At 42.0% G+C, this 23,189-nt stretch overlaps 3 protein-coding genes across 3 annotated transcripts in view; all 3 read right to left on the bottom strand.

The window, feature by feature from the left end:
* Positions 1–4,549: 4,549 nt before the first annotated feature.
* On the bottom strand, positions 4,550–8,065 carry cdkn1bb (cyclin-dependent kinase inhibitor 1Bb). The gene is made up of 3 exons (XM_012842489.3): positions 7,320–8,065; positions 6,925–7,051; positions 4,550–5,950 (listed from the first exon to the last, which is right to left on the bottom strand). Exons 1-2 carry the CDS (start codon positions 7,768–7,770, stop codon positions 6,933–6,935), a joined length of 570 nt encoding a protein of 189 aa, XP_012697943.1. The 5' UTR covers positions 7,771–8,065; the 3' UTR covers positions 4,550–5,950; positions 6,925–6,932.
* A 1,441-nt stretch (positions 8,066–9,506) lies between these two features.
* On the bottom strand, positions 9,507–14,075 carry yars2 (tyrosyl-tRNA synthetase 2, mitochondrial). Its single transcript, XM_012842488.3, has 5 exons — positions 13,225–14,075; positions 12,898–13,065; positions 12,606–12,761; positions 12,093–12,263; positions 9,507–10,103 (listed from the first exon to the last, which is right to left on the bottom strand). The coding sequence occupies exons 1-5, from the start codon at positions 14,004–14,006 to the stop codon at positions 9,944–9,946; spliced, it is 1,437 nt and encodes a 478-aa protein (XP_012697942.2). The 5' UTR covers positions 14,007–14,075; the 3' UTR covers positions 9,507–9,943.
* Positions 14,076–16,874: 2,799 nt separating this feature from the next.
* Positions 16,875–23,189, bottom strand: part of pparab (peroxisome proliferator-activated receptor alpha b) — a 52,392-nt gene continuing 46,077 nt past the window's right edge. Inside the window, exons 9-10 of the mRNA XM_012842487.3 lie at positions 22,524–22,980; positions 16,875–22,253 (exon numbers count right to left, since the gene is read on the bottom strand). Coding sequence (XP_012697941.2) covers positions 22,009–22,253; positions 22,524–22,980 — 702 coding nt within the window. The 3' untranslated portion in view covers positions 16,875–22,008. The remainder of the gene's footprint in view (positions 22,254–22,523; positions 22,981–23,189) is intronic.

Below are 23,189 nucleotides of genomic sequence, written 5' to 3' on the forward strand. Positions count from 1 at the left end.
GTTTGATCTAAAAATATTTCCAAAGCGATAGCTCAAACTGTCTCTAAGTGTCTCGTACACCATAGATATACTCAACAGCAGCAGTGAGCAAAACCCTCTGTCCCCATTTGTGTCCCTTTGATTTCTCTGCTAAACTTGGGCCCATACTATTTTTCCAGCATAGATATTGTGGGTTCAGCTAAGCAGAGCACAGGAGAAAAGGGGGAAAAAATCACAAAAACAAGGCCCTGAAACGTCTCGCACTATAAATGCATCCAGAGCCTTCCTCCGGCCCATCTGGAAGTCATCACTCCAGTTATGTCCCCTTCACTTGAGATGACAGGGGCGGCTCCGCACGAGAACGTCACTGAGGAGCACGACACGATAAGCCTCGGCTGAGCCACGCCGCATACTCACGCATCGCTGCTCAGGCCACAGCAGGTAGTGGGAGAGAGGAGCCAGGCACTTGGGCTATGCTATGCTACGCTGCAGCATTTATCTGCGTGCTTGGGCAGATTTGCAGGCGATAACAGATAAAGGGCCTTTGACTAGGCTGCAGGTGCGCTCATCTAAAGAGTGTCGACCATCATCCCGAAAAACAAGCATGTTATGCATGCAGAGGCCCAAGAGAGATGCGTGTACCCCGCCAATGCTGCAGTCTCACACCATTGCCTCAGCACGGGCTCCAGGCTCTCTGCCCTTCTCAAGAAATTTGTTCTGTGGTTTTCGGGCTAGACATTTGCATGTTTGTCGGTAGGTGTTAGCTTTTGCTTATTTATTTATTTCAAAAGAAAAGAGAAGTGTGCCAGGGGATTTGCTCATGACGTCCGCTGTGGTTAGTGGAGGGAAATATGGAGGAAATAGAGGGTTTCTATTAAGTGCACTGGTTGCCATTTACAGGAAAAAGGGTAACCTGCTGTGGTTGACTTTACAGTAAATTGTCAATTTGGGACAAGATAGTTAGGAAGAAAAAGTGTTTTACTGCTCTTGTGTTCACGCCTCACGCCTCTGAATCAGTTATTTTTACACACACATTAAAATGATCAGACTGAGATGGAATGCATCAATTAAAACATGATCATTGGGATTGTTTTAAAACGATACACTTTTAAACATTCATATCCGACTGTACGTATTTTTCACAGAATTGTAAGGGCCACTAAGTTAATAATAGTGAATGGAAACCTTACAACCATGACGACACACCAAGTCTTGAAGGACTTTTGCAAAATCTTCTTAAGTTTCCTAAGTCTTATTTCACATCTTGTGTGTAAGAGATATAGGCAAGTCTGTACTAGTTCTGCAACATATCCTTTGTGGTTCAGTGTCACATTCAGTCAATTCAAGATTATGTGACTGGGCCACAAAAAATATAACCCCATTTGTAAATGTCTGGTAACAAACACAAACTTACAGTTAAATCAATAGAGTTGCAACATTACATTAAACGTATAATAATGTAAAATGTCTTTTTAAAAGCTCTCTAAAGTCTGCATGGGTTATGTAGGTAATTTAGGGAGATTGATAGTCCAGGGTCAACCCTAGATCACTCCATTAAGGAACACGGGCCTAGCTACCTCCCCCCATTACCTATGTGAACACACTTAGCTGCAGGAGTGGTGCCTTCTACTGGAGCTCACAGGGGGTGCTTTATGAGGGCCTGTCCATTAGGGGCCACTGGCTCAAGAGGGGGGGGGGGGGGCAGATCCACCCAAAATGGTCCTCTCCTCTTTTTGAGCAGACTTCTCACTCTTTGGCCTCTCTTCTGTTTTCTGCTGGGTGGAGACTCCTAGCCGGGGGCCTTTGTCTGTGGTGGAGCCCCAGACACAACAGTGTGCTGCAGCAGCCCCGCACAATGGTGCACGGCACAAAGCCACATACACAGGAACAATGTGCACATCTCTGAGAACCAAGGGGAGACCGAGCAGCCAGGGGGAGAGAGCGCGCTGAGGTCACACACCTGCACCCTAACAACCCTCAAAGACAGGCTGCAGGTGTCTTCCTGTTTTTTTTTTGTGTGAGTGTGTGTGTTTTTTTTTTTCATTTGGGGGAGGGCAGGGGTTTGACGGTAAGGCACGTTGCATGTTATATTACTCTGAATGAAATTAAAGTGCCCAAAATGATTCGAAAGACCATACAGAGAAACACTGATTCATTCAGGAAGGTGTTTGGCTAAAATAAGTCCCTATTTTCACACTTATGATACATCACATTTTACTCTGATTGAAATTAGTCGTCAATAGCCACAAATCAGTCTGAAAATGTGTCAGAATCAGGTCCATGAATGACTAAATGACTAAATACAGGATCATTAACCCTTTATTGCAGGTATTTAGCTCATATCTTGAATGTGATGATAAAATAATCAGATTACACAACTCTATTATTTCTCTATAATTCTTGTGACTACACTGCCATGATAATTCAAGGCTTATACTGTACACAAAGACAACTATATTTTCTTAACATTTAATTTACACAAATAACAAGGTCATTGGGATGGTAAAATAAGACTTTACACTGGTTACACAAATAGTTAGAGTGCCCCTTTTACTACTGTGGAGGAGGGCCTGCTGAACAGATTTGTGAGACTGCCACATGTAGGGAAGAGCCAGAATGTCCATCGGAGTTCTAGAACGTTCTGTTAAGTAACAAATGTCCTAACTCAAATATCCCCAGATTTGCATTGGCCCGCAAGTGCCATATGGTACTGTCTGATGTGCCTATTACAAATATGGAGGTGATAAGAACCTCATTTTGACCTACTTTGCAGCACGTAGGCCTGATTACTAAGTGGTGTGATATCAGGCTTTGGCAAGTTGTAATGTATTTGGTGATTGTTGACATCTTTAACGGATTGTTAAGCAGTAGGTTTGAATATAAAACGAGCAGCTCTCAGGCATGCCCCCCCCCCCTCCCCTGGCTGCAACATGAAACCCATACCAGGTAGTGAAGTCACCTTAACATTATAGTTTATACTGTATTGGATGTCACCATGTAGTGTGCTTTATTTTTAACTGTCAAAAAATGACTTGCTCCCCCTTTGAAAAAAAATATATATATCCCCCTCAAAAGGTACAAATAGACATAAATAAAACTGGAGTAGGGCCTATAGACGGAAGTGTTTTATTTAACAATTTTTTACCATTGTTTTTTTTTTTTTTTCAAATCAATCTATGTGATGCTCAAATAAAAAATAAAAAATTTAATTACAGATCACATAAAATAAAATAAAATAACAAACAACAGGGAATCAGAGAAAATACCAGATAAGGGGGAAGCAGTAGATTTTAGGTCTTTGCCAATATATTTGCCACTCCTGGCACATTCCACATGCAGTATTTTCAATTTGCTGGAAACACGCATAACAAATACAAGTTATGAAATATGAAGTGTCCCATAAAACAACCACTGTGAGTGTAACCATTAGTGTTGGTTAATACTTTTTCTAGAAATAAAAGGCCTGTGGTGTAGGTCTGATTTTCTCACACACACTTCCCTCTGTGAAATCCAGGTCGACATCACCAAGTGGGGATTTCATGTCATGTCAGACAAAAATACTTCATAGTCTACTTTAAGGTATTCATAACGTGCTCTGACCTAACAGAGTAATTATTCTTGAGATAGCCTACTCTATTTGTTCCATAGTGTGAAGTACTTTTCTCCACATTTGCTCCATCCTCAGTATAACCAAATGTAGCCCAAATGCGCTTCAGTAATAAAACTTGAGGACATTTTATTGGAGGTTTACTCACCGGATTTCTACTCTTCGCTCGTACTTTTCTCCAAAGAACACGCTGGAATAATGAAATAGTTACTCTGTAGCCTATACATCGCAGCAAACTAGCCTGAAATAGATACAGCGTCAGGCGAACCACAACCGGCATAGACCTCGACTTTGTGCGAGATAATATCTTGCAGGAAATTGGCAATGTCGAGCGTTTCAGTTTTATTCATTCTCAACGGCAACATACGAAAAAAAAAGCTTTAAAAGGGCAGAATCCTGTTTAGCGATATTTAACTGTCTGATTTCAAATCTCCCGTCAGAGTACGCCATTGGTTGCAAGAAGTAGTTTGCCCTCGCTCATGAGGATATGATTGGAGACTCTCAACGTCACTCAATGCGTCTGTTTTCATACAACTAAATGTTTCATCATGCACGGTCTTTGCGTGCGATACGTTCCTTTTCTCTCACTCTCTCTGATACATTTACTATCTACACTCATATACAATGTTACAGATGTTGTGTTACAGCGATCATTTAACAACACTTTCTAAGAAGTTGGCATCACACGGGTGTAAGATTTTACCTGACAGTACAAAACAAACAAAAAAACACCAAACTGGTGTAAGCATATGGCTGAACTGCGCCGTTTTCGCAGAGTGGCACCAAAACTAAAGGTAGAAATTAGCCTATATTCAAATTCATATTGGAACTGGAAATGCAGAACCGCGTTGACTCATCTCTAAGGAGTCAGGGAGTTTTTTTTTTTTTTACCAAACTATTCATGAATGATATGACATGAGTTAAAGCATGCATGCTTTAGATAAACATCAACATGACACAACATTTCATAATTTAACTCTCTTTTTAATTGATTGCAGCATATTTTAATACCACACATTACAAAATGCACATATCAAATATTTTGTCAGGCTCAGTTTGCAACCGTATGCAATTGTTTTAAAAAACTACCAAAAATAAGCATTTACAAAAAAATAATGACTCAATGCCACTTTGGATAACCATGATCAAAACCCATTTTTTTAGATAAAAGCTTGACATAAATAAGTTAGTTTAATTTCTCAGTGTTTTTACAAAGTTATGTACACAGGTACACTTCAATGTTTACACAAAATACACAGGCAGTGTTTTTAATATAAGAAGAACATACTTTTTGATAAATACAGTTAACTTGCAGAAAATAAATTCCATTTTATGAAATAATGACACTGCAGATGCACACAGTTCAATCAATTGCTTCTGTAAAGAGGGCAAGCCCATCTCCAATGCTGTACATGCAGAGTCTACAGCTGGTGGAAGTAGTGAAAAGAACTAGTTGATGTATTCATGCTGCCAATAGGACACAAACCCACCAATAACACGTAAAGAAATAGAAAACAGAGAACACTAGTGCCCAAGCCGGTGACTCTTTCAATTAATACTGTTAAGACTATGGATTTTGATCTTAACTCTCAGGTAGACCAGAAATCACTATTCGATCAACCATTGTTTTTTAAGAGCTGAATGATGTAGCTACATGATTTAGAGTGAAAGAAGAACCATGTTGAAGTCGTGACAGTGTTTAAACATCTAAGGCCTTATTACTGTTAAGTTCACCTCAAAAAAATTACAACACAGGGCCATCATTGTGTGCAGGGTCAACCTGCTTCTGTTTTGACGCCACAAATGTACCATGCTTTACCTGAACAATTTTAAGAGATGCAAAGATGCGCAAGTGATATTGCTGATCTGAGAATTTATATTTAAATAAATAATACAAATAATAGGAATGTGGTTACTTTATGGCCATCAAAAACGTATGGTGTGGGGCACTGCCTTTTAAATGGAAAAAAGAAAAGAAAAAAAAACAGCATTTTGGAAACACTTAGAAAAACTACACTGCAATTCAAGTCAAATCAAATTCACACCTTTTCCATAAAGGATTCTGGATCATAATACGCATTATGTGCTACATATGAAAAGGAAATATATACACAGGTAGTAAGAGAATGAGCAACAAAGGAAATGAAACCTAATTGCACACTGCTACATTGACTGCTTTAGAGGCAGTTACTTTTTGAGTGCCAGAACTTAGTGTTTATGTCAGTGCTTGAACATTGTCCCCATTCTTAGGAGAGTTGATATGTTTTGCCTTTCTTCATTCCTTCTTTTTTGTCTTTCTCGTAGATCCTCTTTGATTAGCCAAGCACTGAGGTTTTCATGACTGGGGTGGGGGTCTCTTCAGCTCTGTTTGGAAGATTAAAAACAAAGTAGTTAGGGCAAGTGTGTGATGTTCATTAAATACAGGTGTTATGAAAACTAAGGCACAAGGCAATCTATCTTTAACACAGCCGTTTTCATGAAAGGTGGTGGCATTTCTCTTTAAACAATGCACAATGACATGAACTTGGGGGACAGATGAATATCTCCCTTCAGTCTCTTTTGCGCTTACATTATTAAGATCCCTTTCACTTTATTACAATCGGTCAACGCTTTCATTTAACTTCGATCTAAGTAACAAAACATCGCATGCAGCGCTGCACTTATGAATGTGCATAAGCTCAGGAGTTCCAGAGCGTTGTAAAATAAAGCAGGAAACTGGACTCTTATTGACGGTGCATTTGCTGACGTGTTACTTGACTGTTATTCTGTCGACGCATGTTTTCAGTTGGTAGGAAATTTAAGCTCGCCTGAGTAAGGTGGTTGTAGTAGAAGTAGCGTCGCGCGTGTGAATTTAATTTAACCCTTTTTACACAGAGCTGCAATCACTTTAAATCCTCACAGCCTAAGCGTACTACAAACCCAAGCCGTCTGCTCAACAGCCTTTACGCTTTCTTTGAGAGTCTAGGTGCGTCGTCGTAGAGTCTACAGGCTCAATTCAGGCAGATAATTCTAAACTCCGACTTCTGGTTCGACACCGGAGCGCATAACTTGCAAATGACTACCGCATAGTGCATATCTTTTGCAAAGATTAAGTTTATGAGCGTAACAGTAATTATTTTACAGCATCGGTTAAATTATCTGCTCGATGATTAAACGACACGCGTAGCCTACATTCACGTCCGTTGTTCAATGAACACTGCAAAGAACGATCTGTAGGTACTGGTTCAAAGCAAGCGACTCCAACTTGATTTCAAAACATTATATTACATAACCACCCCTCTGTGTGTGAACACGCTAGGCCATATATTCTGTGACATTTGATGGATGCAATAACTTACCGTCATGTTCACGTTTGGGTCCGGGGACTGGGCTTCCTGGGTGTGTTTTCTACAGCTTGTGTCAGACCTGAACAACGAGAAACGTCATCCAGACTGGTGTGTGACCTTTTATTCTGAGACGACGACTCTAATAAACAAAGAGAAAACCCTGTCAGAATCATAGGTAAAACACCCAACAACACATCGGCTTATTCGTTAAGCAAATGTAAATACAAGAACCTTTACGCTAGGCAATACTACCACTAAGGTTCAAGCACATACGATAAACTGCTACAGTGTAAACATACTGATGGGGCTACCACGCTCAAGGCTGGGTCAGGGGTAGGTTATTTACTCTCAAATAAATAAAAAGGTGCTAAGATCATTTTAACGACTTCTAACTTAAATGTATTTACCGTGACATGCTGGCCTTTTCCTCTGTCCATTGCATTGGTCTCTGATATCCATCTGATTTTCAGCCCTCTCTGCTTTCTCCTCAGAGTGCTTGCAGGGTGTCACCACCACACAATTATGATTCCCATTCAAATCCACATTTGTATTCCCTGAGGGGCAGCTGTCCGTAACGTTACTCGCTCGCAGCGATGTGTAAAAAATTGGACTGTCATCCACTGTTTTCCAATTGTATCTCCCGTTCGGGAGCGGTTTGTGACTTGAAAAATCGAAATTCCATTTCGCCGAAGCCGCCTCTTCCATCTCATGCAAACGTCCCTTTAAATCCTTCTTTAACTCTTCGTGATTCACCGGACCGAAAAGGCTTCTACAGGCTGTGGATTTCAGGTTATCCGATAACCTAGCATCCATCCGTCCCAAAGTTGGACTCCCATTTGAAAGGCGAACATTGGACATTTTTCCTTTTTGAGAAAAATAGACAATACGATGATTTAATCTCAGCCCCTCGCAAGTCCTCCTGGTTCAACACGTTCCAAAACAGACGTAAAAAAAGTGATCATCCAAAACGCATGCATGCCATACAAAAACCCAAATAGCTAGTAATAACGGGCAATGTGGAAACACCAGAAGTAATCTCCACGGATCATCAAAACAAAGTGCAGTTGCAAGAGCCACTCCTGTCAATTTCGTGTCGTAGTAAGAGGGGAGAGGAAAATAACAGACAAGCCTTTTCAGTGCCCAATATGGCGATTGAAGGAAGGCTTACTGAAGAGAAAATGATTGACATGGCTATTTAAACCAAGAAGGATGTTCATTGGCTGAAGTTTAAAAGCCCGCCCACAACTTTTTAAGGTGTTCCTCAACACATTCATTTCGTATGGATAACCGCGACACGAAAAATAACCCTTGACAGAAAATAGGCCTTCCACCACTGAATTTTTTTTTTATTGCCAATTCAGAAAGAAAACACACACATTTAATAAGTTTGTGGGGCTGGAGTATGGAATAACTTTGTGTCATGAAACTGACCCAGATTATATCCTCCATAATGACACATTCTTCTATAGTTTAGAAATCATGATTTTACCACTACAAGAACCAACCAATAACACGTATTATTATACTCTGTAATATGAATAGTATAAATCTTATTAATCTTAAAAAATATACATCTTCAGCCACAATTCCACCTTAATAGCCGACCCTGTTTTGGAAAAATAAGCTGAATGAGCTGCGACCCTAACCAACAGTGATGAGAAGTGTTTTGTTTACGAATGCTCAGATAACACTACGGCGCTGATCGACGCTCACGTGTAGGCAAAGCTCCTTTCTGACAGAATACAATTTCGCTGTTGGGAAACATCAACTGAAATGTTAAGGTCAAAAGACCAAATGTGACAGGCCTACAGTCAAATTGTCCTCGCCAGATAAGGATGCTTGTCTGAGTTGTGCTTAAGTTAACTGCTACAATTCGTGCTGTTGGCTCAGAAAAATTTCACACTACGTGACTTCCCTCAGAATAGTTCACGTGCAAGCCACTGGTGAGTTGATGATGTTACTTTCGGGATGACAAAGCTTATAATCCTTGTGGCAATACAGGTGTGGTCAAATAACGCATGACTGCACATCAAAACAACCCTGGTAGCATGTGATCGGGACTCATTTGAGATAGCATCCGTTTTCTGGATTTATTTTCATATGCTTTCCTACGCCAAATGTATCTTCAAAACCAGTATTCTGCTCCACGTGTCAGGCTCCATTAATCTTAAATGTAAAAGTTATATTCGATTCACCAGCAATGTTTTATTAAGTAAATGACTTAATTTGAACATATAATTATAAGTCTCTTTTAGAGAGGGAGACTAAAACACCCAACTCTCTTTCTGTATTTTGCTTCCAGTCCCTTGCTGCTGTTAAGAAGGTGAGAACTTAGAATACTACTAGTACTATTTCATATAGTGGAGACTGAACATAAAAAAAAAAACGCCTGCTGAGGCCTTGTCTAAATGTGAACTTAATTTATTGTTGAAATGAAATGTACATTTAAATACATTTAATTGAGTATAATGTACAGATTTTTTTGTTGATTGATTCTGATTGAAAACAACTATTTTTGTAATTTACTGTCTTGCACATGGCCACACTGAAAACACAGAAATTCATTATACACACAAAAAAAAAACAATGAAAAATACGTCTTCATTTTTAGGTTTATTGAAACACATTAACATGACATATGCCTAAAATGACTGTCACACTGAAAAGGTTTTTTCCCTCCAAAAGTCTCATGACAAATAGGCCAAGGTGTCATGTGAAGGCTTTCACTGCCTCCTGCTGGTAGAATGTAAAACTGCAGAAATATTCTGTTCAATCACTGCCCAAATTTCTTTTGTGGCATGTATTCACAGTACAACCAAACAGCACAATTGTCAACTGTAGGCAAAATGTAATCCTTATCATAAACATGCAGCATACTTTCTACCAGCATAACAGCTCTCACCGAAGTACACTGCAGTAAGTGCTCTTTTGTCATGTTTCTGTACACACATAGTGTGTTGCTTGTTTCACCTCAGGCTTTCAATGAAAAGGCCATTCACATCCAAAGTAAGGCTGGTAACTGTGTTTGGTTTCAAAGGTTTAGCCACTTCAGGATGTAGAAGTTTTTCTTGCCCACGCGGATGAGCGTAATTCCGTTGGCTAGGATGTGGTTGCCAGGGATGAGCACCTGTTCTGGATTGTCGGTCCGTTGGTGGTTGATCCACACACCTCCATCTCGTACCATGTGATACCTGCCCATGGGCCCAAGAAAACAAAAAAGTAGTCCTGTCATACAGTACCAGTCAACAGTCAAGATTTTTCTACATGGTAGATACAACTTTTTTTGTTTAGTACATCATTCCATATGTGTTCTTTTGTAGTTTAAATGTCTTCAGTATAAATCTACAATGTAGAAAATAATAAAAGTAAAGAAAACACTTCTCAAAAAAATGAAAGGTGTGTCCAAACTTTTGACTGGTACTGTATACCACGCCATATGTCAGCCCAAGTAATATACCAGAACATCGAAGTCATCAAAAACAAATAAAAATCAAAAAACATTATCGTCCTAACAACTGGTATAGTATCTGCAATCATCAGTGAAAGGCAGATTAAATGGCAAGTACATTTACATGTATTCCCTTAGATGCTTTTATCTAAAACAACTTACAGTACAGGGGCATTTACGTTTACATTTTATCTTCACGTGTGCTCTCAAGCAATGCACTCATGACATCGGTGTTCTTCGATCCTTGCTCAGGCAGTTGAGCAACAAATTTTTAGTTTCACTCAACTATTTATCATGACTATCAATTAAGTAGATCCTGGGGAGGGGGCAGGTCTCTGTTAACAAGAAATTGAAAAACTTCCTGACAGTTGATAGGAAAGTTTTTTTTTGGAGAAGGCATCCATATCGGCACGATAAAAAAATTATGCATATGCACGGCACAACGTATGCTGTTGTGGAAGTGGGCAGGAAGTGGTGCTATACCCCAGGTGCTGAAGAGTCCCATGACGAACACAAACTTGGCAGAGAGAAAGTTTCCATGCTGCTGTAAATCTGTATGTATATATGTATGTTCGCTGTGTAAATGCATTTAGGTCAAGAGTGACCTTATTTCTCTGAATGTATTTGAATGTTAGTAGTCAACTTCCAACATCAGATATATTTACTTTTCTGAGGAAGTTGTGTGAAGTGTTACTTAGCATGGTGTGTGCCTTAAAACAAGATGTATGTATGTATGTATGTGTGTGTGTGTGTGTGTGTGTGTGTGTGTGTTCTGAGATTGTTTGTTATGTTATGTAGCCTTAAAACAAGATATACATATACACACACACACACACACACACACACACACACACACACACTGGCAGTTTTAAGATATGCAGTGTGGGTGGGGGGTTGATGTACCTCCCACAAACCTTTTTGTGATGCCATAAATAACCCACTCCCGCTAGAGCTGCACCTGCATCACAGAAAAAGGCATCAAAGGAGGCACTAACTGAATCCAGTATAACCTCAGCAAGAATGGAAACCAGATTCAGATTCTGTGATAGCGATCATTAACTGTTGCTTCACCAAAGTCTGAGGAAGTCTGAGCAGGCTGAGATGTACTATGGCCATATACAGTACCAGTCAAAAGTTTGAAAACACCTTTACATTTTTTACGTGTTTTCTTTACTTTTATTATTTTCTACATTGTAGATTAATACTGAAGACATTTAAACCACGAAAGAACACATATGGAATGATGTACTAAACAAAAAAAGTTTTATCTACCATGTAGAAAATAATAAAAGTAAAGAAAAAAACTTCTCAAAAAATGAGAAGGTGTGTCCAAACTTTTGACTGGTACTGTACATAGAGATGTTAAGTCTGTATCTGGTTCTGTGGTCATAAAGCAACATGTTAATTGGCTGGAATAGTGTGTATTGCTTGGTCCAAGTCACTTTGTTGGTTTCCCATTTACAGAGCCAGGACTGTGTGTGAACACCTGTCTTTTGAGCACACACAGCTAGAGGACTGTGAGGGGCAAATAGCTGAATGTGACACAGAGCTAGAGGACTGTGAGGGGCAAATAGCTGAATGTGACACACAGCTAGAGGACTGTGACCATTAGCTGAATCTGACAAAAAGTGTACTGGATTAGATCTGAATCATGGTGAAACGGCGTTCTGCTTTATGCTAATTTTAGACACACATAATAGAAAATGTGAGCTTCACTGTGATGAGCACTCACCCTCTGGGCCCGTCTGGAATGGCTTGTATGTGGCGACAGGCGTCCAGCACAGTGGTGCCTGGCTCCAGAAGCAGCTCCAAGAACGGGGCCTCCCTAAAGAGCTCCTGTAACTCCACGTCGCTCATCTCCTCCAGTGCCTTCAGGTCGCTGTGGTACAGAGTATTGGTGCACCTGCCAGGCATGGAAGCACCCTGCGGTCAAGAACTACACAAATGTGCTGCTGGTATACAAACAAATAAATAAATAATCTCCCAGACTTTGATACACAAATTCAAGTCTCATCACCATGGTTACAGCAATGGCATTCAAACACATAACTGACCTGACTCAGCATCCTCTCTTCTCCCTAGCAGCAGGTTTCAGGTTGAAACATGTTCCTGTGCATTTACCCTACCTGCCCCATGGATATCTACATGTTCCTGCACATGTACCCTACCTGCCCCATGCATATCTACATGTTCCTGCACATGTACCCTACCTGCCCCATGCATATCTATGTTAGCGCAGCCTTGCCTTTTTGCACTCTCCAGGCCATCTTTGCCATGGACTAGCTTGGTGACCTCGGCAGCCAGACGTTTCTGGGCCGTCCTCTTCCCAGGGTCCTGCAAATGCACCTCCATCACCTTATCCACCTCGGGCACAGGAAGGAAGGTGAACAGCCTAAGATAACTGCAAGGAAAAAGAAATGGTAATCATTACCATTATACAACCGTGTTGCAGAACCATGAAACTACTTTAGCACTGATGCAACAGCTTCATGAATCAGATGCCTCTGCATGCCTGGGAAAGGCGGCACTCTACATACCTTTCCATACTGCTATCTGGCTGTCTGAGGAAATACTGGTACAGTTCAAAGGGGGATGTTCGCTCCCTGTTCAACCACACTGCATTGCCTGCGCTCTTCCCCAGCTTGTCTCCCATAGATGTGGTTATTAGGGGAGTAGTCAGTCCATATACCTCTTCATTAGTCTTTCTACATAATGCAAATATAGACAGAAATGGACATAATTGTGAGTATACATAGTGTGGAAAGCTAGCATACTGGTCACTAGTTACACAGTGTTATTTTAATCATGACCAAAGCCTTGCAATTATTTCAGTGTGAAACACAGGCAAATGCCACTGTAATTACTTTTGGATAAACTCATGTCCAGTCATCAAGTTGCCCAACTGGTCTCTTCCTCCGAGCTGAATCTTACAGTTATATAGCTGGTGCAGATTATAGAAGTCGTAGGCTTGGAAAAGCTGATAGGAGAACTCCGTGAAACTCATCCCTTCCGCACTCTTGAGTCGAGACTGCACGCTGTGCCTACTTAGCATGGTGCCCATTCGAAAGTGTCTGCCTATGTCTGACAAAAACGCCACCACATTCCACCCTTTGTACCACTTGGCATTGTTCAAGACTGATATTGTGCCCAGTTTCTTTGGGTCGCTGCAATAGTACAGTTCGTGGTTGGCAAAAATTCGGTGCAAGCTCTCCCTAATGCCACTTTCATTCTGTTTGACCACATCAGCATGTAGAGCCTCTCTCTCCCTCGTTTTCCCGCTTGGGTCCCCAATTTGAGCAGTAGCTCCACCGATAAGAGCGATGACATTGTGTCCAGCATTTCTGAAGTGAAGGAGGCCAATAATTGCGAGTAAATTCCCCGCATGGAGGCTGTCTGCTGTGGGATCAAAGCCACAGTACACAGTTTGAGACCCCGACTGAAGGAGCAGAGGAAGCTGAACCTGACCAGCACCTTCAGGGAAACAATCCTTTAACACGCCGCGTTTGTTAAGTGATACAAGAAGCCCGTTGTTGCATATTACTGAAAGATGAAAATGAGCGCGGTTTGGAAACGGAGTGTTTCTAAAAAACGAAGAGGAGCAGAGCTTCCAGACCCGAGGACAAACCCGTGTTACGGGCGCCGCCATGTTGGAAAACTTTACGTCATCATCAATTTTTTTCACTAGTCCTTGGAGAAAACAGCGCCCTCTCGTGTTCAAGTGGTATTCAATTGACCCCAATGATGTTTTTACGACAGCTTTTAGTGGCCCGAATTCATTAGATAGGCTATTCAATATTGGCATAGTCCGTGCTATAGCGAGGCACTATAGTCACGTGTTGTTACTGTGAACAGGTGTCCCACGTTGCTTTGTAGGCATGTTTACCCTTTGTCCAGCATCCCGCTTATTGAGATAACATGTCGTGCATTTCCGTTGGTCGTTTGGATTTTAATAGACAGAAACAAGAACACATATGGGTGCATTTTTTACTCGCCCAGAACACGAGGTAGTTGTTATGGGTAGTTTCTACTTAGGTAATAGGTCTACTTCAAAATCAGCAACCTATCTCAAATGCAACAGAGCCAAGCTTTAACGAAAGCCATCATGGCTGAGAAGAGAGCAGTGTGATGGCCGTCAATCAAACGGTGCAGACAAAGGGCCAAACTGCTCTGCCACGTTACAAACACAAACTTGGGCTACACAGGTGTTTACAAGCTGAAAGGCAGAATACAAATGTTTCTTACTCAGTTAGATAGAGATTGGATTAGATATGATATCAAGGTTTTAGGCTACCTCTCAGCCTGTCTGTACTCCCCACATGCTTCAAACGGACCACCATCGTCCCTGTGCCCAAGAACACCAAGGTCACCTGCTTGAATGACTATCGCCCGGTAGCACTGACCTCTGTGATCATGAAGTGCTACGAGCGGCTAGTCAAATAATTAATCTGCTCCTTGCTGCCTCCCACCCTGGACCCTATGCAGTTTGCATACTGGTCCAACAGGTCTACAGACGATGCCATAGCCCTGACCACGCACACCGCCCTCACCCACCTGGACAAAGGGAATACATATGTGAGGATGCTGTTCATTGACTACAGTTCAGCATTCAATACCATCATCCCCTCCAGACTCGTCTCGAAGCTCGTAGACCTGGGACTAAGCACCTCCCTATGCAAATGGTTCTTCGATTTCCTGACGGGGAGGCCACAGGTTTTGAGAATCGGTGACCGCACCTCATCTACAGTAATCACCAACACAGGCACTCCCCAGGGCTGTGTGCTCAGCCCCCTCCTGTTCTCCTTGTTCACACATGACTGTGCAGCTACACACAGTTCCAACCTCATTGTCAAGTTTGCTGATGACACAACCATTGTGGGCCTCATCACTGACAATGACGAGTCAGCCTACAGAGAGGAGGTTGATACCCTGACTACATGGTGTCAGGATAATAGCCTCTCTCTCAACATCAGCAAGACAAAGGAGATGATTGTGGACTATAGGAGACGGCAGGTGGAGGAGCACGCACCCCTGCATATCAACGGTTCCGCAGTGGAAATGGTCAGCTGCTTCAGGTTCCTTGGGGTCAACATCAGTAACGACCTCACCTGGTCTGCTCACACAGACAAGTTGGTCAAAGCGGCCCGGAAGCACCTCTTCTTCCTGAGGAGACTGAAGAAGTTTGGCATGGATTCAGTCATCCTCACCAATTTCTACAGATGTACAATAGAAAGCATCCTGACTGGGTGCATCACAGTGTGGTATGGGAGCTGCACAGCCAAGGACCGCAAGGCCCTACGTAGTGTGGTCAGGACTGCGGAGTTCATCATCGGCAGGGAGCTCCCAGCCCTGCAGGACACCTACCACACACGATGCCTCAGGAAAGCTGGCAGGATTCTAAAAGACTGCTATCATCCAGCCTTCAGACTTTTCACCCCGCTGCCTTCTGGAAGGCGGTAGCGTAGCATCCAGTCTCGCACACGCAGACTGGAGAACAGTTTCTTCCCGAGGGCCATCAGGCTGCTAAATGGACATTGACACACTCGTCACTTACATACACTGTCACTTTCAAATTACTGCTTGTACTACACTTACACACTGTCTCTTACACTACAACTACATATTTATCAGAATTATTGCACTACCTGCTACTCCCATTTGTCTGTAGGGTAGTATAGGTTTAATAGGTTAGTATAGTTTATTATATGTTATTATATGTGTATTATATGTTATATGTATATATGTTAGTATTATATGTATAGGTTGTTATATGTTTTAGCATATTGTATTGTATATTTATCTTGTATATTTAGTAAGGTTATTATATGTTATTACATGTAAATTATGTTCAGAGTACTTGTACAGAGTGTATGTCATGTTATGTTATGTTATATTATGTTTGTTATGTTATGCTATGGTAGGTTGTTGTGCGGTGCCTTGTCCTAAGAATTTCAGTGCCCAGTCTGACCCTGTGTCATTCTGTGCATCTGACAATAAAAGACTTGTAACTTGTAACTAGTAAAATGTCCCACATAAATGTACTACTCGTCCCAGACTGGTCCGTTTGCATCTGGTCACCCCTAACTGTATGTTCAGTTAGTCTGAGATGTAGAGAGAACTATTCAGTGACCCAAAGTGCAGTTTATTCTTATAGCCAACAGATGGGGCTAAAAATAAAAGACTGAATGTAATAAAAGGCCTACATATTATTTAAAGCAACAATATGGAGTTTGGTCAAACTAGTGAGCTAATACCTAAAAGGCATGCAAAACCTTGCTAACACTACCAACAGCCCAGCTAGATCAGATAAAAGCTCGCTAACATGGTAATTGGTCTTCATCGCCGATATAATTAATGTCGAGCTGTGACAGCTTGTGTGGACAATCTTTGTTCTTTGCAAGACCCTTTACCATCATAATTCATTTGAGGACCACAACTAGTTAAAAACTTACCTTAAAAAGTGGCAGAGTGTTGCATAGTGTTGCTTTAAAGAGAGAATACGACCATACAAAATGCATTGATAGTTTGGATATTTTATTTTGAAATCCAGTTAAGGTCAGATTATTTATGGTTTACATGACTAGACATTACATTTGCCAAACATTTATTGTATTAAACCATATGAACGTTACACTAACTGTGCAGTAGTTCAAACATGACACTAGCTAGAAAACCACCCAACCTGAAAAGGGGATATAAAGAAACAATATAAGGGATCATTCAGGAAATAAAACATTGCTTGACTACAAGTCAGCATGAATACATCAAAGGTAAAACAGTACCTCAATGTGACCTGAGCTAGTGCAAAATAGGGAAGACTGGTATCTATTCCCTGATATCAATTACAATCCCTTCTAAATTCTTGAAATATAGCCTGCTATTCTAAATGCAAACGGACTGCTCCCTGGATTTGGGCTCAATGTATTCAAACAACTGTGCATGCCTTTGCACTGGAAAATATGTGGGTATGACCCTCTAACTTTGATCACTTCAGGCTGCAGAGTCAGTATTTCACTGAGATATAAACATTGTAGTAATATTTCTGTCTTTTGTACAAATGTTCTTGCGGTTCTTGTTTTATTGATCAGAATCCATCCTTGTGCCTTCTTACTGGTAAGGGAGACTGTTAAGGCACAGGTTGTGTTGAATCTCACATGAGCTGGAGAGCTTCATTTGTACTGCATTCAGTGGAGGCTTCTGATATCTGGAAATGAATGAGTTTCAATAGCATGCACCATTTGGGGGGGGGGAAATTATAAAATGCATTCCTCGATACTCTACTACTACACTACTGTTTCTTGTTTCAGGAATCTTCTAGATCAGGGCCAGGTTTAGGACCGAATACAATGTGTATGCAAGCAGACTGATCTATTAGAGAGCACCCAGAGAGATGAGAACCATCTGGCTCGACATGGCAGTTATGGTCAGTAATCTCAGTGGTAATTTAGGCATGAACCATCCCCTTCACGACACAATCTTTTACCTGAGACCACAGCAGACACAAAGGCCGCTATGCCCTGTGAGGGGACTTAGATAGCCCGAGACAGACCTGTTTGTTTCAGATAACGAAGAAAATGTTTAACTTGACATGTTCACTAGGTGTGACTGTCTCCAGGTCAAGTATTAATGGCAGCTATGAAGGTGTGTCTGTGATGTACATCAAGGTAAGAGCCTCCAGGCACAGAGCACATGGCTTTATCCCTCCTCTACAATGTGGAAATCACAAAAGGAATGTCCTCATGCCAATTCAATTCTAAAGTAATACAATCTGTTACAGAGTTAACCATGATTCTATGTACACTGCGCTAACATCTCGGATAATCAAAACAAATGATATATTTATATATATTTTTTAGCTTTAGTATAAAAATATGATTCAACTCAATTAACAGCACAATCACAAAATTATGCATAAAGTGACAAAAACAAGACATAGCTAAATGTTTGTACAGTCATAAACAATGAAAATATCTTGCATACAGAAAGAAAGAGGAAAGGACAGACAATAAAAGAGAGACATACTGCATTGTCAGTAGCGCCATAGCATACCACAGATTAAAGAGGGCAACACATTATTCATATTTACCTCATAATACATGTACAGGGCTACAAAGCAAGCTCTTTTCCCACCTATAAAAACATGTTTGTGAGCGCAGCCAGGTCAGATAATGTACATTCTCCCATCAAAGTGGCTTTGTAAGAGTTATGGCGAATGTGGTGCTGACAAGATGAAACTAACGGACAGGCCGAACTAATCAGTTATTGACTAAATGACTTGAAGTAAAAAAAAATCCTCAGACCACATTCACCCATACATTTCAACAGCAACATGCAAAAGTGATAATGCCTTGAAAAATATCATGATCATTCATTATTCCTGACTGTTAGCTGGTGTTGGAGGCAGGTGACCTCTCAGTGAGGATTATCAGGCCCAGATATAACCTACATTTGTATGCATACTTGAAAGAAAATGTCTAAAGCCCATTGGTCAAACCCGATATTCAGCATATTATTCAGCTTTTAAAAGGCGCACTCCAGTCAAAAGAGAATTTTTTTAAATTTCCTTTCATTTCAGTGTTTAACAGCGGCGTTCTATGGTGCAACACATGGATGCAAATTGTTGAATTTTGAGCTAGTATGTAGATTTTGACAACAAATGCTTTAAAAAAAAAATGTAATTCATACCTTCACATCTCCTCCTCTCCTCCCTCCTCATTAACTGATCAAGTGATTACTCATTTTCTTATGTGTCCCACACACTTTGTATTACCATAGCCTCTATAGTAACATATCAGACTCTAAGCACACACACACACACACACACAATCAAAATTATAGATCCACATTTTAGGGAATCAGGAGGAAAGCATGGCTGGAGTGCACCTCTTAAGCCTGGTCTTAAAAAAGTCAAGACTCTACTGTACATGTGGAGACAACTGAAGATCACAGCCTCACCAGTGAAACCTTAACTCTTTAACCAGTCAGATAGGAGGACTCAGCGCTGCAGCCCAGAGGCACTATGGCTAAGAGTGTGTGACACAAACAGAGGCCAGAAAGAGAGAGAGGGAGGGAGGGACGGGAGAGACTGATAGAGAAGGAGTATTGAAGAATTTAACAGAAGTAGAGAAAGAGAGACAGAGAGAGAGAGATAGAGAGATCAATAAGAGACAGAGAGAGAGCAAAACAACAGCCTTAACCTGTTTTAACCTTGAAGATAGCTTTCCGTTTGTTTTAAATTTAGCCCTTAAACACTAAATACACTTTATTTGCTCTGAAGAAAGAACCTAAAGCTGGAGTGTCAAACATTTGCTTTGTCAGAAGGCATCCAAAAAGTGAGGTATTAATAGTATTGCATGTACTCCATGACCCTATGTGCTGTTCAGTCATGTTGGCTCAGTCACTCTCATTTGTCTCATGTGATGTTATGATAGTGTTGCAAACCACCACTGCCTGAACAAGAAAATGACCTTACTCTGGTGAATGTAACCCCAGAAAACCGACTGGGTGCGTACCCATTTTGTGGTTACTGCAGTGAAACAAAGTTTTCTTGTGGACAGGATCATTACCCTGGCCTCCTCTTGTGGACGGGATCATAACCTTCATTCTGTAGGATTACTTATCTTCCAATCAGACTGATGTTGTTGTTGTCGTCGGAGAGAATCCACATCTACACACACGTTCTGACATGAATGTTTCACAAGCACTTAAATTTGAGACGGTAATTGTGAACCCCCTAAAAAAAAAAAAAAAAAACACATAAAAAAAAGAATTTGGTGCAGTACGGCACATTTTAGCTCGGTTAAATCGTGCCGGTGGGGAATCTGTAACACGCCTCACATCATAGAGCCATAAACGAGGGGAAAGTCCCTTGTAAAGGAACCCGAGTTGAGCTTATGCACGTGAATAGCATGCCTCCGACGTGCCATGTTTCCATTAGGCTTCAATGCCAGGGGGACAAAGTCACAGGACACGACAGAGTAAGATTAGGACCTGCTGGAGTTCAATCACAACTGAGCAATATTTCAAGATAGCCAGCCTGTCAACAAGCCTTGAGCTCAGAGGGTGTGTGTGTGCACTGACTCCCCCAGAGCTTTCACAGAACAATGAAATGATCACTACAGAGATGTCAAGTTCAAACTCTAAACACCCCTAATACAGATGGGGACACAATTATATCATTTGCTGGTGCAGATTAAGACCATAAAATCTATAGTTCATAGTTTAGGTATTCAGAAGGTATTTTGGGAGGTGAATAAAAGCTCTGGGATATCATCCACTTTCATACTATTAATTAATTAAAATCAGAATTAATATGTGTTTATGATACTAATCATTATCATAAACATCATCAGGTTCATAATATATACATATTCTTTGTGAATGTTTCTATGGCATTGACAGTATTGCCAATAAAAAAAGTCAAATGAATAATGAAAGTGGCTGGTAACGCATTCAGACTGTAAAAAAATAAAAAGCAAAAAAAAAACTTGAAATCGGGGAATAATATTACTGTGGTAAGCATAACAAGTCCTTCAGCCTGCGCTGGACAAAGTCCAGGCAAGGAAAAGTCCTGGAAGATTTGAAAGGAGTGTCTGGGGACTTTCTTTACTCTAAGCACTTCATGTCAAATCAAGTTTTAAAGCAAAAAAAAATGGTGGTACACAACACATTGAGACTGCAGTTGTTCAAACAGGCAAACCATGATGAAAAAATAAAAGCACTGGACAGAGACTGACGGTAAAACCACATTTTGAGTCATGACCTTGCCTGATACTAAGACCAGGCAAAGAGACAGAGGTGGCTTTGACAGTACATCGGTTGACATTATATTTCGCTAAGCAATTCAGTGGTGGAGGGGTGTGCTAGTCAGTGACTGGATGACAAAGCACTCCCCAAACGGTGGGGAGCGAACTGCCCGGGCCTGAGTATTATTATACACAGTCAGTTGCATCGGATGGCGAAGGTCTACGCTGAAGTCACTTGGGTGTCACTGCTGTAAATCTAAGGGTGTCATTTCTCTGACCGTCAATGTCCTGGTCTTTGTAATACACTATGTAGGGAGATATTGCTTGTCGAGGGGGAGACTGCCAGCAAGTCCAGCTCCTACACGGTCTCTAGTGCTTCGATTAATGTCAAAACCATAGAACTTGAGTTAGCCAAGGGATAGTGTTTCTGAAAGTATGACAGACAAGGCCCTGCACTGAGGCCTAATTGCCTACATCAATCAACCCCCACCACCACCACCACCACCACCCAGTGTCACTCGTAGCTGCTGTTGCTCTGACCTTGGCATTCCCCTTCAGACGCCTGTGAGGTTGGCGGACCCTAAGTGACCTCAGATCCTCTGGAGCCGTGACAAAGAACCGCTTACACTGACAGGGTCCGTTCATGTCTGCATCCCTCATCATCAGTACATTTAGCAGCTCCCTTCCACAGGGGCCCACAGACTGGGCCCATTGTCTCCTCAGCACAGTGTTTCAGTAGGTGACCACACACACACACACACACACATACACACACACACTCTCTCTCTCTCTCTCACACACACACGTGCTTGAACTATCACAGTGCGAGTCCGCTCGAGGAGATGATACAGGGGAAGGGTGGTGGTGGTGGGGTCTGTTTAGCTTGACTTGACTTTGCCCGGCACCTCAGTACATGTCCCTGTAGATCTCCTGCAGGAGCGGGTGCAGAGAGGTTTCCTCCGTCTTCTTGATCTCCTGCACCAGCTGTGCGTGCTCCGTCACCAGCTGCCGCAGGTCGGCCAGCTTTTGCAGCAGCTTGGGGAAGAGGAAGGTGTCGTCCGGGTGGTTGGCCAGCAGGTGGAGCCGCAGCACGTGCACGATGTTCTCCTGCATGTACTCTATGTGCGGCACGTTCACCAGGCCTGGCCGATCTGTGACATGGAAGGCAGGGGAGGGAAGAGTATTAGAATGTGTTGACACAACATAAGTTACCTTCTGAACACAACAAGGCATGAAAACAAGGTCATGCTCCAAATTTCAACAGTGTGAGTGGGTATTCATCAGCGGTTGCTCTGTGTGACTGTTTATATGTGTCTGATTAGTCCGATTTGTGTGTCTGCCAATGTGTAGCCAATTTCTCTTCCAGCCATATCTCTCTCTCTCTCTCTCTCTCTCTCTCTCTCTCTCTCTTTCTCCCTTACCTCCGCAGCAGATGATTGCAGCCACAAACAGAGCCAGGTCGCTGTCGTCCAGCTCCAGAGCGTTGAACTTCATGGCGAATTGGAACTTGGGCTCCATCATCTCGCTGAAGGGCCGGCGCAGGCTCTTCAGGAACTCGCGCGTGATGAAGCCGCTGCCGTAGGCCACCAGCAGCCCATCCTTGTTCATGCAGGAGGCCAGCATGGCGAAGAGCGCCTCGTACACGCCGTACTTGAGCAGCGTCACCTGGTCATTCAGGTCCAGGCTGGAGAAGCCCGGCACGCACTTGGCGAACTCCGTCAGCTCGGTGACGGTCTCCACCGAGGTGCACTGGCAGCAGTGGAAGATGCGCACCTCTGCGTCCTTGTTCTGCAGGCTGGCCGTGGACGTGCCCACCATTTTGGCCACCAGAGTCTTTTCGGCCAGCTGCAGTGTGTCCATGTCGTGGATGACAAAGGGCTGTGGAGAGGAAAGAAACTCCAGTGATGCCCTCAACTGCCATGGGGGATCTACACTGATATCATGACTCATTATAACTGCTTTACAGCTTTAGAAATCTAGTTGCATTGGCATGGGGGACCCTTACACGCATCGTTTGACACTGACAATATGGACTTTATATAAATGTATGTGTTACAGTAAACAAAACAGTTCAGCACAACAGAGTC

The sequence above is a fragment of the Clupea harengus genome, chromosome 3, assembly GCF_900700415.2.
Source record: "Clupea harengus chromosome 3, Ch_v2.0.2, whole genome shotgun sequence".
Classification (NCBI taxonomy): Eukaryota; Metazoa; Chordata; class Actinopteri; order Clupeiformes; family Clupeidae; genus Clupea; species Clupea harengus.

Coding starts and splice junctions, on each gene's coding strand:
- cdkn1bb (XM_012842489.3), bottom strand. CDS start 7,770: ATGTCCAATGTTCGCCTTTCAAATGGGAGTCCAACTTTGGGACGGATG. Junction 7,052..7,319: donor GAAAAGGCCAGCATGTCACG/GTAAATACATTT, acceptor TTTGTTTATTAG/AGTCGTCGTCTCAGAATAAA.
- yars2 (XM_012842488.3), bottom strand. CDS start 14,006: ATGGCGGCGCCCGTAACACGGGTTTGTCCTCGGGTCTGGAAGCTCTGC. Junction 13,066..13,224: donor GGACATGAGTTTATCCAAAA/GTAATTACAGTG, acceptor TGCATTATGTAG/AAAGACTAATGAAGAGGTAT. Junction 12,264..12,605: donor GGCCTGGAGAGTGCAAAAAG/GCAAGGCTGCGC, acceptor CATGCCTGGCAG/GTGCACCAATACTCTGTACC.